The sequence below is a fragment of the Pecten maximus genome, chromosome 3 (genome assembly GCF_902652985.1).
Source record: "Pecten maximus chromosome 3, xPecMax1.1, whole genome shotgun sequence".
NCBI lineage: Eukaryota > Metazoa > Mollusca > Bivalvia > Pectinida > Pectinidae > Pecten > Pecten maximus.
Window position 1 is genome coordinate 23,634,362 of NC_047017.1, and position 13,777 is coordinate 23,648,138.

At 36.8% G+C, this 13,777-nt stretch overlaps 1 protein-coding gene across 3 annotated transcripts in view; it reads left to right on the forward strand.

Moving 5' to 3' along the window:
• The window catches only part of LOC117323629 (1-phosphatidylinositol 4,5-bisphosphate phosphodiesterase beta-4-like), a 108,107-nt gene that overhangs the window by 57,391 nt on the left and 36,939 nt on the right, over positions 1-13,777 (forward strand). For 2 of the 3 annotated variants that reach the window (XM_033878952.1, XM_033878953.1), the window contains exons 7-13: positions 3,410-3,463; positions 3,742-3,823; positions 4,405-4,505; positions 4,962-5,022; positions 12,145-12,253; positions 12,547-12,757; positions 13,052-13,145. In XM_033878952.1, the coding sequence (XP_033734843.1) occupies positions 3,410-3,463; positions 3,742-3,823; positions 4,405-4,505; positions 4,962-5,022; positions 12,145-12,253; positions 12,547-12,757; positions 13,052-13,145 (712 nt within the window). Of the gene's footprint in view, positions 1-3,409; positions 3,464-3,741; positions 3,824-4,404; positions 4,506-4,961; positions 5,023-10,553; positions 10,610-11,189; positions 11,291-11,745; positions 11,807-12,144; positions 12,254-12,546; positions 12,758-13,051; positions 13,146-13,777 lie in introns of those variants that run through there. The other variant, XM_033878954.1, reaches the window with a different exon arrangement.

Below are 13,777 nucleotides of genomic sequence, written 5' to 3' on the forward strand. Positions count from 1 at the left end.
CAATATCCTGGCTGTGGATCAATAGATACTCTGCACCAACAACTCAAACAATTTCAAATTACCATTGATTAACTGTCAGACTCCTAAGACAGAAAATGTATGGGAGATATATTTCATACTAATCTCAAACTTACATCCAACATAACTGCATGAGGTGCTGATCAGCAGTGCTTAACATGTTTGTGTAATCAGTTATATGATCTATTTGTCTGAGAACTGCTGCTGCTGATTCTAAAAATATTGACTTATCATTACCACCATCTTCAGTTCAATATTTAAAAAAAAATGTAGTGTTTGTTGGTAAAACTTACTTTTGGATATTGCTTCTGACAAGAATTAGTCATGGAAGAAGTGCTGTCTTTTATGACAGATTGAATTTGATAAAGTATAATTAGTTATACTTTGTTCTTAAATCACCCTTGTATGTGATGTGTATCTGTTCATCCTTTCGTAAATAAAACCCTTGTTATGTTTATTTCGGGATATTTCTTAACTTTGATGAGTAGGTTTCCCTAATGGTACCTAGTTATTCTCCATTCAATTTTTGAAACTGATCAAGAAACGAAGATTTTGAGTTGTAGTTGTTTTTCAATGTTTTAGTGAGAAGTACTGGAAGGATATTTCTTGAACTTGTATGTATGTTTCCCTTGAGGCTGATTGGGAAAAACATCTTTCATATTAACATTTTGAAGATACTTATTTCTATTATTTTTTTTTTCTTTTTGATATGAAGGTTCCCTTTGGTCCCTAGTTTTGGATGTTGTATTTTTAGACTTATAAAAAGAAACAAAATAATGACACATGACCATTTTAGAATTTAATAGTTAAAAGTTTGTTATCATTATTTCTCAGAATGTTCTTTATGAGTATTTCTCAAATTTCTCATATATAGTTTCTCCTGGTTTTTAGCTCACCTGCCCAAAGGGCAAGCTTATGCCGTGGGGCGGCAACCGTCTTTCGTCAACTTTTTATTCTAATCCCCTTTTGTCCGTCGTCGTGCGTCGTCCGTCCGTAAACAATTTACATTTTCGACTTCTTCTCCAAAACCTCTAAACCAAATTCAATGAAATTTGGCTGGAAGCTTCTATGGCTAAATGTCAACCAAAATTGTGAATTATATGGTCCCCACCCCCCCAGGGGCCTGAGGGGCGGGGCTAAAATGGGTCAAATTGACTAAAACTTCAAAAATCTTCTTATCTACTCTCAGCTTTGATGGAATCAAATACTCTTCATAAATGGAAGGGTCTTAAGGTACTTTACCAAAATTGTGAATTTCATGACCCTTGGGTCTCATGTATGCCCCTGGGGAGGGGGTAAAATTTACTATAGTTTATTTAGGGAAATCACATTTTTGACTCTTATTTGTTTGATTTCGATTGGAATTCTTTCTAACTTGGTTAATATTATCAGCATGGGAAGACAGTTTGATGACATGCACATGTTGGCCCTGACTGACCCCTAGGGGCTGATGGGTGGGGCCAAAAAGGGTCAATTAAATTAACTGAAATATTTCAAATCTCAGGTGACCGTTAAGGCCCTTTGGGCCTCTTGTTCATTTAAACAACTTCTTCTTAATAACCAAGAGACCCAGGGACTTGATATTGGGCCTGTAGCATTCTGGGCTGAAGGGCTACAAAGTTTGTTAAAATGAATGACCTTGACCTTCATTCAAGGTCACATCGTCCAAATAGGCTATAATCATCAACAAACTTCTTCTCAATAACCAAGAGACCCAGGGACTTGATATTGGGTCTGTAGCATCCTGGGCTGAAGGACTACAAAGTTTGTTTAAATGAATTACCTTGACCTTGACTCAAGGTCACATGGGTCAAATAGGCTATAATCTTCAACACACTTCTTCTCAATAACCAAGAGGCCCAGGGACTTGATATTGGGCCTGTAGCATGCTGGGGTCAAGGGCTTCCAAGTTTGTTCAAATGAATTACCTTGACCTTCATTCAAGGTCACATGCGTCAAATAGGCTATACTCTTCAAACGACTTCTTCCTTATAACCAAGATGCCCAGGGACTTGATATTTGGCCTGTAGCATGCTGGGGTGAATGGCTACCAAGTTTGTTCAAATAAATGACCTTAACCTTCATTCAAGGTCATCAAGGTCAAATAGGCTATAATCTTCAAACGACTTCTTCTCAATAACCAAGAGGCCCAGGGACTTGATATTAGGCCTGTAGCATCCTAGGGTGAAGGACTACCAAGTTTGTTTAAATGGATGACCTTAACCTTCATTCAAGGTCACAAAGGTCAAATAGGCTATAATCTTCAAACGACTTCTTCTCAATAACCAAGAGGCCCAGAGACTTGATATTTGGTCTGTAGCATGCTGGGGTGAAAGGCTACCAAGTTTGTTCAAATGAATGACCTTGACTTACATTCAAGGTCACAGGATGAAATAGGCTTAAATCTTTAAACAATGATTATGCGATAGCCAAGTGTCACCAAGACCTGATATTAGGCCAATAGTATGCTGGAATGAAGGACTAGAAAATTTATTGACATAAATAAACCTGGCTTACACCGATATTTGAATAAAGTGGTAATCAGCATAGTATCTGTAGGAATGACCTCAATCAACTTCAAATTTGCTGTAGAGCCAGGTGAGCGATACAGGCCTATTGGGCCTCTTGTTAAAGGATTAAATTAAAAAGAAGAAAGGTAGAGAAAAGATCAGTCTTAGATAGTCTGATTAAAAGCAAGATCATTCAATAGAGGGCAGCACTTAGATAGGCCGATAGCATGTTTTCTGTGGTATCACTAGTTATGATCTTTGTATGATGGTCTTGTCTGCACTATGTTGTTATAGTCAGCTGCTTTATAGAAAGCTTTTAATTCTTTGTAGTTTGGGTTTTTTACTTGGGTTCTTTCAGCAGTTTGTCTTTAAAGTTTGTACCTTGTTCTTTTTAAGAAGTTGTATTAAGAAAAAGTTTGTCTGTACCATTGTCATCATTCATTATATTGGTCATAGAAAAGTGTTAGGTTGTAATTCGCAACAGATATTGTATGACAACCATTTGATATTACGTTGCTACCTGATTTACAGACCCTTGAAGTTGAATATTCTGCATAAGACAGGAAGTTTAAAAATCAGGGTGGTCGGGTGAAAAAGTGATAACACACTTGTCTTTTACCTAAAAGTGGCAGGGTTTGATTTTCCGATCTGACATGAAAATGTATTGGGTCGCCTGCCCAACCACATGAGTTTTCCCCTGGTATACTCTGCTTTCTCCCCACAGTAAGACTTCTCGTATGCTTTCATCCGGGCCAACTAGTATTATTATTATAACTTGATCAATCTTGTTTCTCAATTGTTGTAAAATAAATAGATTTTATCAAAAATCAGAAAATCAATTTAGAAACTCTTATATGTAAAATGTTCATTGTGTATTTCAGTTGGATGAAGCTATGCTTCCTAGTGAACCCAAACGGCAAGATTCAAGTTAGAAGGTACGTTATGGTCTGAATATTTTTTATAACCTGTGTATGTGTAATGGTAGTACATTCATAGTAAAACTAACATGTGAAGTTTTAATTATGTGATATGATATCTTTTTGGTCTGACAATGCTTCATTCTTGAAATGTGAAAAAAAATTCCATTGCTATTGCTAAAATTTGTATGCTGAACAAGCATTTGATTTTACCAAATCTGTCAATAGATTGGAAATTGGGGAATACTTTCAATAAAATCCTGTTAAATTACTTTATTAGACATATCTACTTTCAGTATTACAAGAACATTTGCATCAGGCAGGACAGAAAGAATGATAATGCAGTGTTTAAAAGACCTAGGACTGCCAGGTGGAAAGGTGAGGAATATAGCGACACAATAGGTTTCTGTGAAGGTTTCTAGGACATAATAGATACAGCCCGCTGTATCCTACTGTATGATTATATACAGTAACTTAGTTATGGGTATTGGTAGATAGCAACACTTGCTTTCTGACCTTTATGACCCCTTACCATCCATTGTTTAACTTGACCCATGGTCAGAGTAAAGATTCATGGTGCTATGACCAGGATATGATACTTCCTTGTAGTGGTAGTACAGAATCATTCATGAAGTGGCACCCCTTTCAGTATATGTACAGTATATTAATTCATATGACCTTGACTTTTTCAAAGTTATGAAATATTGAATCATTACACTAGAAGTTTATCGATATTGTATTGGTTATGACAGAACCAAATACCAAATGCTTAATGTTACAAATCCTATTAGCAGAATACTAATGCTCCAAAATTTCACTGTGACCAGCTTCTGGGAATAATAATTGTCTTAAGGATTAATATCAGCTGAGCAGCATATCTTCTCGTACACATTTTGGTTCTCATCATCATTATCAACTTTTAATAACAGGCTTTGATAATATCTCTTGTGATTTTTTAGTGTGACGACATAGACTTATCAGCATTTACATTTGACAAATTTTATGAACTGTACCATAAAATTTGTCCTCGCACAGACATCGAAGACCTTTTCAAGGAACTGTAAGTGTTGAATCAATTTTTGCTTAAACAATCGTATAATAGGAAAATCACATCTTTAAGCATAATTTTATTTGCTGAATTGCTGTTGTAAATTATTCAAAGCTTTTGTAGAATTTTCAGTTTTGTATGAAGGTATCGGTAATGATCCTTCCGTTTCACTTTTCCCTGTGGGGAGAGGGTAAACTTTACAATAGTTTATAAACCGGTAGGAAAATGAAATATTTTAAGCATCATTTGTTTAATTGCCATTAGAAGTAATTTAGATATTATTTATTATCAGTATTTGATGGCACTTTGATGGTTTGCACATATCGGCCCTGACTGACCCCAGGGGTTGATGTGTGGGCCTAAAATAGGTCAAATTGATCGAAAAATACAGCAGAACTCAGGTGACCATTAAGGCCCATGGGTTACAATTTCTGTTTTGATCATAGTTTTTCTGTTTTTTTTCTTCAGAAGCGGAGATGCTAATAGAACCTACCTTACTGTGCCACAGCTTATAACATTTTTCAATGAAGTAAGTAACTGATCATATATATCTTTAAAATATTTTCTATGTCTAACAATAAAAATCTATGGAATTACAGTGTTCACTTACATTGTGTATGATAAGTAATTTGCAGTAAGTTTTTTTTAGTCCATCGTTTAGAAGGAAGTATTCCATGGATCTTTCTGGTTTTTCTCATATTTGTCTGTACATGTGTTTGTTGAATTTTTAATTTGTCAATCCAACACTTTATGACTATGTCAAGCATGAAATAAACAAAATAAGTAAGCATGTTGCATTATAAGGAAGACATATCTTGTTCACAAAAAAAAATATTGTAGTAAGCAGATTTGACCACTATGTAGCTTTTTAAAAAAGGCCCCAAATCTGAAAACAACATGGCCGACAGGCAGCCATCTTGGATTTTGACAATTGAAGTTTGTTATCACTATTTCTGAGAAAGTACTGAAGGGATCTTTCTCAAATTTCATATGTAAGTTTCCCTTGGTGCCTAGTTATGCATATTGCATTTTGAGACCAATCTGAAAATAACATGGCCGACAGTCAGCCATCTTGGATTTTGACAATTGAAGTTTGTTATCGCTATTTCTGAGAAAGTACTGAAGGGATCTTTCTCAAATTTCATATGGAGGTTCCCCTTGGTGCCTCTTTATGCTTATTGCATTTTGAGACCAATCTGAAAATAACATGGCCGACAGGCAGCCATCTTGGATTTTGACAATTGAAGTTTGTTATCGCTATTTCTGAGAAAGCACTGAAGAGATCTTTCTCAAATTTCATATGGAGGTTCCCCTTGGTGCCTCTTTATGCTTATTGTATTTTGAGATCAATTGGAAAACAATATGGCCGACAGACCGCCATCTTGGATTTTGACAATTGAAGTTTGTTATCTCTATTTCTCAAAGTACTGAATGGATCTTTCTCAAATTTCATAAGTAGGTTCCCCTTGGTCCCTTGTATTGCATTTTTTGACCAGTCTGTCCTGAAAACAACCTGGCAAACAAACAGCCATTATCGTTAAATCTCAAATTTCTTATATAGCTAGGATTCCCTTGTTTGAAAAGTACTGGTGGGATGTCTCAATTTGCACAGATTAGTAAAATGAAGGGAAAAGTAGAGAAAAGATCAATCTGACATGGAACTTACGAAGATCATTCAATGGTGGGCGCCAAGATCCCTCTGGGATCTCTTGTTCATTAAAACAACTTCTTTTCAATAACCAAGAGGCCCAGGAACTTCATATTGGGCCTGTAGTATGCTTGGGTGAAGGGCTACCAAGTTTGTTAAAATAAATTACTTTGACCTTCATTCAAGGTCACAGGGGTCAAATACGCTATAATCTTCAAACGACTTCTTCTCAATAACCAAAAGCCCCAGGGACCTGATATTGGGCCTGTAGCATGCTGGGGTGAAGGGCTACCAAGTTTGTTAAAATAAATGACCTTGACTTTCATTCAAGGTCACACGGGTCAAATAGACTATAATCTTCAAACGACTTCTTCTCAATAACCAAAAGGCCCAGGGACTTGATATTGAGACTGTAGCATGCTAGGATGAAGAGCTACCAAGTTTGTTAAAATAAATGACCTTGACCTTCATTCAAGGTCACATTTGTCAAATAGGTTATAATCTTCAAACGACTTCTTCTCAATAACCAAGAGGCCCAGGGACTTGATATTGGGCTTGTAGCATGCTAAAGTGAAGGGCTACCAAGTTTGTTAAAATAAATTACTTTGACCTTCATTCAAGGTCACAGGGGTCAAATACACTATAATCTTCAAACAACTTCTTCTCAATAACCAGAAGACCCAGGGACCTGATATTGGGCCTGTAGCATGCTGGGGTGAAAGGCTACCAAGTTTGTTTAAATAAATGACCTTGACCTTCATTCAAGGTCACATGGGTCAAATAGGTTATAATCTTCAAACGACTTCTTCTCAATAACTAGGGCCCAGGGACTTGATATTGGGCCTGTAGCATGCTAAAGTGAAGGGCTACCAAGTTTGTTAAAATAAATGACCTTGACTATCATTCAAGGTCACATGGGTCAAATACACTATAATCTTCAAACGACTTCTTCTCAATAACCAAGAGGCCCAGGGACTTGATATTGGGCCTGTAGCATGCTGGGGTGAAAGGCTACCAAGTTTGTTAAAATAAATGACCTTGACCTTCATTCAAGGTCACATGGGTCAAAAAGGTTATAATCTTCAAACGACTTCTTCTCAATAACTAGGGCCCAGGGAATTGATATTGGGCCGGTAGCATGCTGGGGTGAAGGGCTACCAAGTTTGTTAAAATAAATGACCTTGACTATCATTCAAGGTCACATGGGTCAAATACACTATAATCTTCAAATGACTTCTTCTCAATAACCAAGAGGTCCAGGGACTTGATATTTAGCCTGTAGCATGCTGGGGTGAAGGGCTACAAAGTTTGTTAAAATAAATGACCTGGACCTTCATTCAAGGTCACATGGGTCAAATAGGCTATAATCTTCAAAAGACTTCTTCTCAATAACCAAGAGGCCCAGGGAATTGATATTGGGCCTGTAGCATGCTTGGGTGAAGGGCTACCAAGTTTGTTCAAATAGATGACCTTGACCTTCATTCAAGGTCACATGGGTCAATTAGGTTAAAATCTTTAAAAGACTTCTTCTCAATAACCAAGAGGCCCAGGGACTTGATATTGGGCCTGTCTGTAGCATGCTTAGAGCAAAGATCCAAGATCGATCTTAGGCCAATAGTATGCTGGAATGAGGGACTAAAAAATATATTGACATGAATAAACTTAGCTTACTCTGATATTTGAATAAAGTTGTTATCAGCATAGTATCTGTAGAAATGACCTCAATCAACTGCAAATTTGCTCTAGAGCCAGGTGAGCGATACAGGCCCATTGGGCCTCTTGTTATTTAAACAACTTCTTAATAACCAAGAGGCCCAGGGACTTGATATTGGGCCTGTAGCATGCTGGGGTGAAGGGCTACAAAGTTTGTTCAAATAAATGACCTTGACCTTCATTCAAGGTCACATGGGTCAAATAGGTTATAATCTTCAAACGACTTCTTCTCAATAACCAAGAGGCCCAGGGACTTGATATTGGGCCTGTAGTATGCTGGGGTGAAGGGCTACAAAGTTTGTTCAAAGAAATGACCTTGACCTACATTCAAGGTCACATGGGTCAAATAGGCTATAATCTTCCAACGACTTCTTCTCAATAACCAAGAGGCCCAGGGACTGGATATTGGTCCTGTAGCATGCTTGGGTAAAGGGCTACAAAGTTTGTTCAAATAAATGACCTTGACCTTCATTCAAGGTCATGGGTCAAATAAGCTATAATCTTCAAACGACTTTTCAATAACCAAGAGGCACAGGGACTTGATATTGGGCCTGTAGCATGCTGGGATAAAGGCTACCAAGGCTGTTAAAATTAATGACCTTGACCTTCATTCAAGGTCACATGGGTCAAATAGGCTATATTCATCAAACAACTTCTTTTCAATAACCAAGAGGCACAGGGACTTGATATTGGGCCTGTATCATTCTGGGGTGAAGGGCTACCAAATTTGTTCAAATAAATGACCTTGATCTTCATTCAAAGTCACATTGGTCAAATAGGCTATGATCTTCAAACAACTTCTTCTCAATAACCAAAAGGCCCACGAAATTGATGTTAGGCCTGTAGCATCCTATGGTGAAGGGCTATCAAGTTTGTTTAAATGAATGACCTTTACCTTCATTCAAGGTCACAAAGGTCAAATAGGCTATAATCTTTAAACAATTTCTTCTCAATAACCAAGAAGCCCAGGGACTAGATATTAGGCCTGTAGCATACTAGGGTGTAGGGCTACCAAGTTTGTTAAAATAAATGACCTTGACCTTCATTCAAGGTCACATTGGTCAATTAGGCTATGATCTTCAAACGACTTCTTCTCAATAACCAAATGGCCCAGGGACTTGATATTAGGCCTGTAGCATCCTAGGGTGAAGGACTATTAAGTTTGTTTAAATGAATGACCTTATCCTTCATTCAAGGTCACATGGGTCAAATAGGCTATAATCTTCAAACGACTTCTTCTCAATAACCAAGAGGCCCAAAGGCTTGATATTTGGTCTGTAGCATGCTGGGGTGAAAGGCTACCAAGTTTGTTAAAATGAATGACCTTGACTTACATTCAAGGTCACAGGGTGAAATAGGCTTAAAGCTCTAAACAATGATGATGCGATAGCCAAGACCTGATATTAGGCCAATAGTATGCTGAATGAAGGACTAGAAAATTTATTGACATAAATAAACCTGGCTTACACTGATATTTGAATAAAGTTGTAATCAGCATTGTATCTGTAGGAATGACCTCAATCAACTTCAAATTTGCTGTAGAGCCAGGTGAGTGATACAGGCCCATTGGGCCTCTTGTTAAAGGATTAAATTAAAAAGATGAAAGGTAGAGAAAAGATCAGTCTTAGATAGTCTGATTAAAAGCAAGATCTTTCAATAGAGGGCAGCACTTAGATAGGCCGATAGCATGTTTTCTGTGGTATCACTAGTTATGATCTTTGTATGATGGTCTTGTCTGCACTATGTTGTTATAGTCAGCTGCTTTATAGAAAGCTTTTAATTCTTTGTAGTTTGGGTTTTTTACTTGGGTTCTTTCAGCAGTTTGTCTTTAAAGACAAGTTTGTACCTTGTTCTTTTTAAGAAGTTGTATTAAGAAAAAGTTTGTCTGTACCATTGTCATCATTCATTATATTGGTCATAGAAAAGTGTTAGGTTGTAATTCGCAACATATTTTGTATGACAACCATTTGATATTATATTGCTACCTGGTTTACAGACCCTTGAAGTTGAATATTCTGCATAAGACAGGAAGTTTAAAAATCAGGGTGGTCGGACGAAAAAGTGATAACACACTTGTCTTTTACCTAAAAGTGGCGTGGTTTGATTTCCCGATCTGACATGAAAATGTATTGGGTTGCCTGCCCAACCACATGAGTTTTCCCCTGGTATACTCTGCTTTCTCCCCGCAGTAAGACTTCTCGCATGCTTTCATCCGGGCCAACTAGTATTATTATTATAACTTGATCAATCTTGTTTCTCAATTGTTGTAAAATAAATAGATTTTATCAAAAATCAGAAAATCAATTTAGAAACTCTTATATGTAAAATGTTCATTGTGTATTTCAGTTGGATGAAGCTATGCTTCCTAGTGAACCCAAACGGCAAGATTCAAGTTAGAAGGTACGTTATGGTCTGAATATTTTTTATAACCTGTGTATTTGTAATGGTAGTACATTCATAGTAAAACTAACATGTGAAGTTTTAAGTATGTGATGTCTTTTTGGTCTGACAATGCTTCATTCTTGAAATGTGAAAAAAAAATCCATTGCTATTGCTAAAATTTGTATGCGGAACAAGCATTTGATTTTACCAAATCTGTCAATAGATTGGAAATTGGGGAATACTTTTAATAAAATCCTTTTAAATTACTTTATTAGACATATCTACTTTCAGTATTACAAGAACATTTGCCTCAGGCAGGACAGAAAGAATGATAATGCAGTGTTTAAAAGACCTAGGACTGCCAGGTGGAAAGGTGAGGAATATAGCGACACAATAGGTTTCTGTGAAGGTTTCTAGGACATAACAGATACAGCCCGCTGTATCCTACTGTATGATTATATACAGTAACTTAGTTATGGGTATTGATAGATAGCAACACTTGCTTTCTGACCTTTATGACCCCTTACCATCCATTGTTTAACTTGACCCATGGTCAGAGTAAAGATTCATGGTGCTATGACCAGAATATGATACTTCCTTGTAGTGGTAGTACAGAATCATTCATGAAGTGGCACCCCTTTCAGTATATGTACAGTATATTAATTCATATGACCTTGACTTTTTCAAAGTTATGAAAATTGAATCATTACACTAGAAGTTTATCGATATTGTATTGGTTATGACAGAACCAAATACCAAATGCTTAATGTTACAAATCCTATTAGCAGAATACTAATGCTCCAAAATTTCACTGTGACCAGCTTCTGGGAATAATAATTGTCTTAAGGATTAATATCAGCTGAGCAGCATATCTTCTCGTACACATTTTGGTTCTCATCATCATTGTCAACTTTTAATAACAGGCTTTGATAATATCTCTTGTGATTTTTTAGTGTGACGACATAGACTTATCAGCATTTACATTTGACAAATTTTATGAACTGTACCATAAAATTTGTCCTCGCACAGACATCGAAGACCTTTTCAAGGAACTGTAAGTGTTGAATCAATTTTTGCTTAAACAATCGTATAATAGGAAAATCACATCTTTAAGCATAATTTTATTTGCTGAATTGCTGTTGTAAATTATTCAAAGCTTTTGTAGAATTTTCAGTTTTGTATGAAGGTATCGGTAATGATCCTTCGGTTTCACTTTTCCCTGTGGGGAGAGGGTAAACTTTACAATAGTTTATAAACCGGTAGGAAAATGAAATATTTTAAGCATCATTTGTTTAATTGCCATTAGAAGTAATTTAGATATTATTTATTATCAGTATTTGATGGCACTTTGATGGTTTGCACATATCGGCCCTGACTGACCCCAGGGGTTGATGTGTGGGCCTAAAATAGGTCAAATTGATCGAAAAATACAGCAGAACTCAGGTGACCATTAAGGCCCATGGTTACAATTTCTGTTTTGATCATAGTTTTTCTGTTTTTTTTCTTCAGAAGCGGGGATGCCAATAGAACCTACCTTACTGTGCCACAGCTTATAACATTTTTCAATGAAGTAAGTAACTGATCATATATATCTTTAAAATATTTTCTATGTCTAACAATAAAAATCTATGGAATTACACAGTGTTCACTTACAGTATGTATGATAAGTAATAGTTTTTTATTTAGTCCATCATTTAGAAGGAAGTATTCCATGGATCTTTCTGGTTTTTCTTATATTTGTCTGTACATTAATTACATTAATTTGTCAATCCAACACTTTATGACTATGTCAAGCATGAAATAAACAAAATAAGTAAGCATGTTGCATTATAAGGAAGACATATCTTGTTCACAAAAAAATAGTTTGTAGTTAGCTAAGGTTCTGAAGCCACTATGTTTATTTTTTAGCGCCAAAGAGACCCACGTCTGAATGAAATCCTCTTCCCTTATTGTGACGAAAAGAGAGCTCAGTCTATCATACAGAATTATGAAACAGATCCAGAATATGTAAAACAAAGTGAGTACATAAGTCTGAAATCTTACTTTTGACCTATGATAACTTTTAAAATGTGATGTTTGTTTTGTTTGTGTACACTAAAATTTAGCTCTGTTGCATTAAAATAGTAGATTTGAAAATCAAAATCAACCCTCCAAAAGAAAAAATTGATAATGCCAATCAAAATTTACAAAATTCATAAATTCTCTGTGAGTTGCTCAGGATCATTGAAAACATACCCTGGCATATCTTTTGCGCCTCTGATGCAGAATAACATTGAAAGAAAAGTGAAGTACAAATTTTAATGGTTTTAGATCGGTTAAGTTTGGATGGATTTTGTCGTTACCTGATGTCCGATGAGAATGCGCCTGTATTCCTTGATCGGCTGGACTTCTACATGGACATGGACCAGCCTCTCTCCCACTACTATATCAACTCCTCCCACAACACGTACCTCATAGGCAGACAGTTTGGTGGACGGTCCTCAGTCGAGATGTACCGCCAGGTGCTATTGGCTGGATGCAGGTTAATAAGTCTCCTTTAATTACCTGATATGTTTTGTTTTTAGCTCACCTTGTCCTAAAGACCTGGTTAAGACTGGTACACTTATATCATGTCACAATGTCTATTGTCTGTCAACATTTTCTTTAAATCACTATTAGACTGGACCAACTCTGGACTGCCTTTTGGAAAGGGAATTAATGATCATAATGTTTGCAGAAGAACACCAGATTCATTCCTGAAGCTCATGTATAATTTGCTATAAGTTTGCATTGTACCTATTGGTGTAAGATAGAATAATAGATGATCTGTTGGCAGATGTGTGGAACTTGACTGTTGGGATGGAAGAAATGAGGACCAGGAACCTATCATTACTCATGGCAAAGCTATGTGTACAGACATCTTCTTCAGGGTGAGTCAGAGTCACACAGAAAAGCTATGTGTACAGACATCTTCTTCAAGGTGAGTTAGAATCACACACAGCAAAGCTATGTGTACAGACATCTTCTTCAAGGTGAGTCAGAGTCACAGGGCAAAGCTATGTGTACAGACATCTTCTTCACGGTGAGTCAGAGTCACACGGCAAAGCTATGTGTACAGACATCTTCTTCAAGGTGAGTCTAGAGTCACACGGCAAAGCTATGTGTACAGACATCTTCTTCAAGGTGAGTCAGTCACACGGCAAAGCTATGTGTACAGACATCTTCTTCAAGGTGAGTCAAAGTCACATGGCAAAGCTATGTGTACAGACATCTTCTTCAAGGTGAGTCAGAGTCACACTGCAAAGCTTTGTGTACAGACATCTTCTTCAAGGTGAGTCAGAGTCACACAGAAAAGCTATATGTACAGACATCTTCTTCGAGGTGAGTCAGAGTCACACAGCAAAGTTATGTGTACAGACATCTTCTTCAAGGTGAGTCAAAGTCACACAGCAAAGCTTTGTGTACAGACATCTTAAAGGTGAGTCACAGTCACATGGCAAAGCTATGTGTACAGACATCTTCTTCAAGGTGAGTCAGAGTCACACATGGCAAAGCTTTGTGT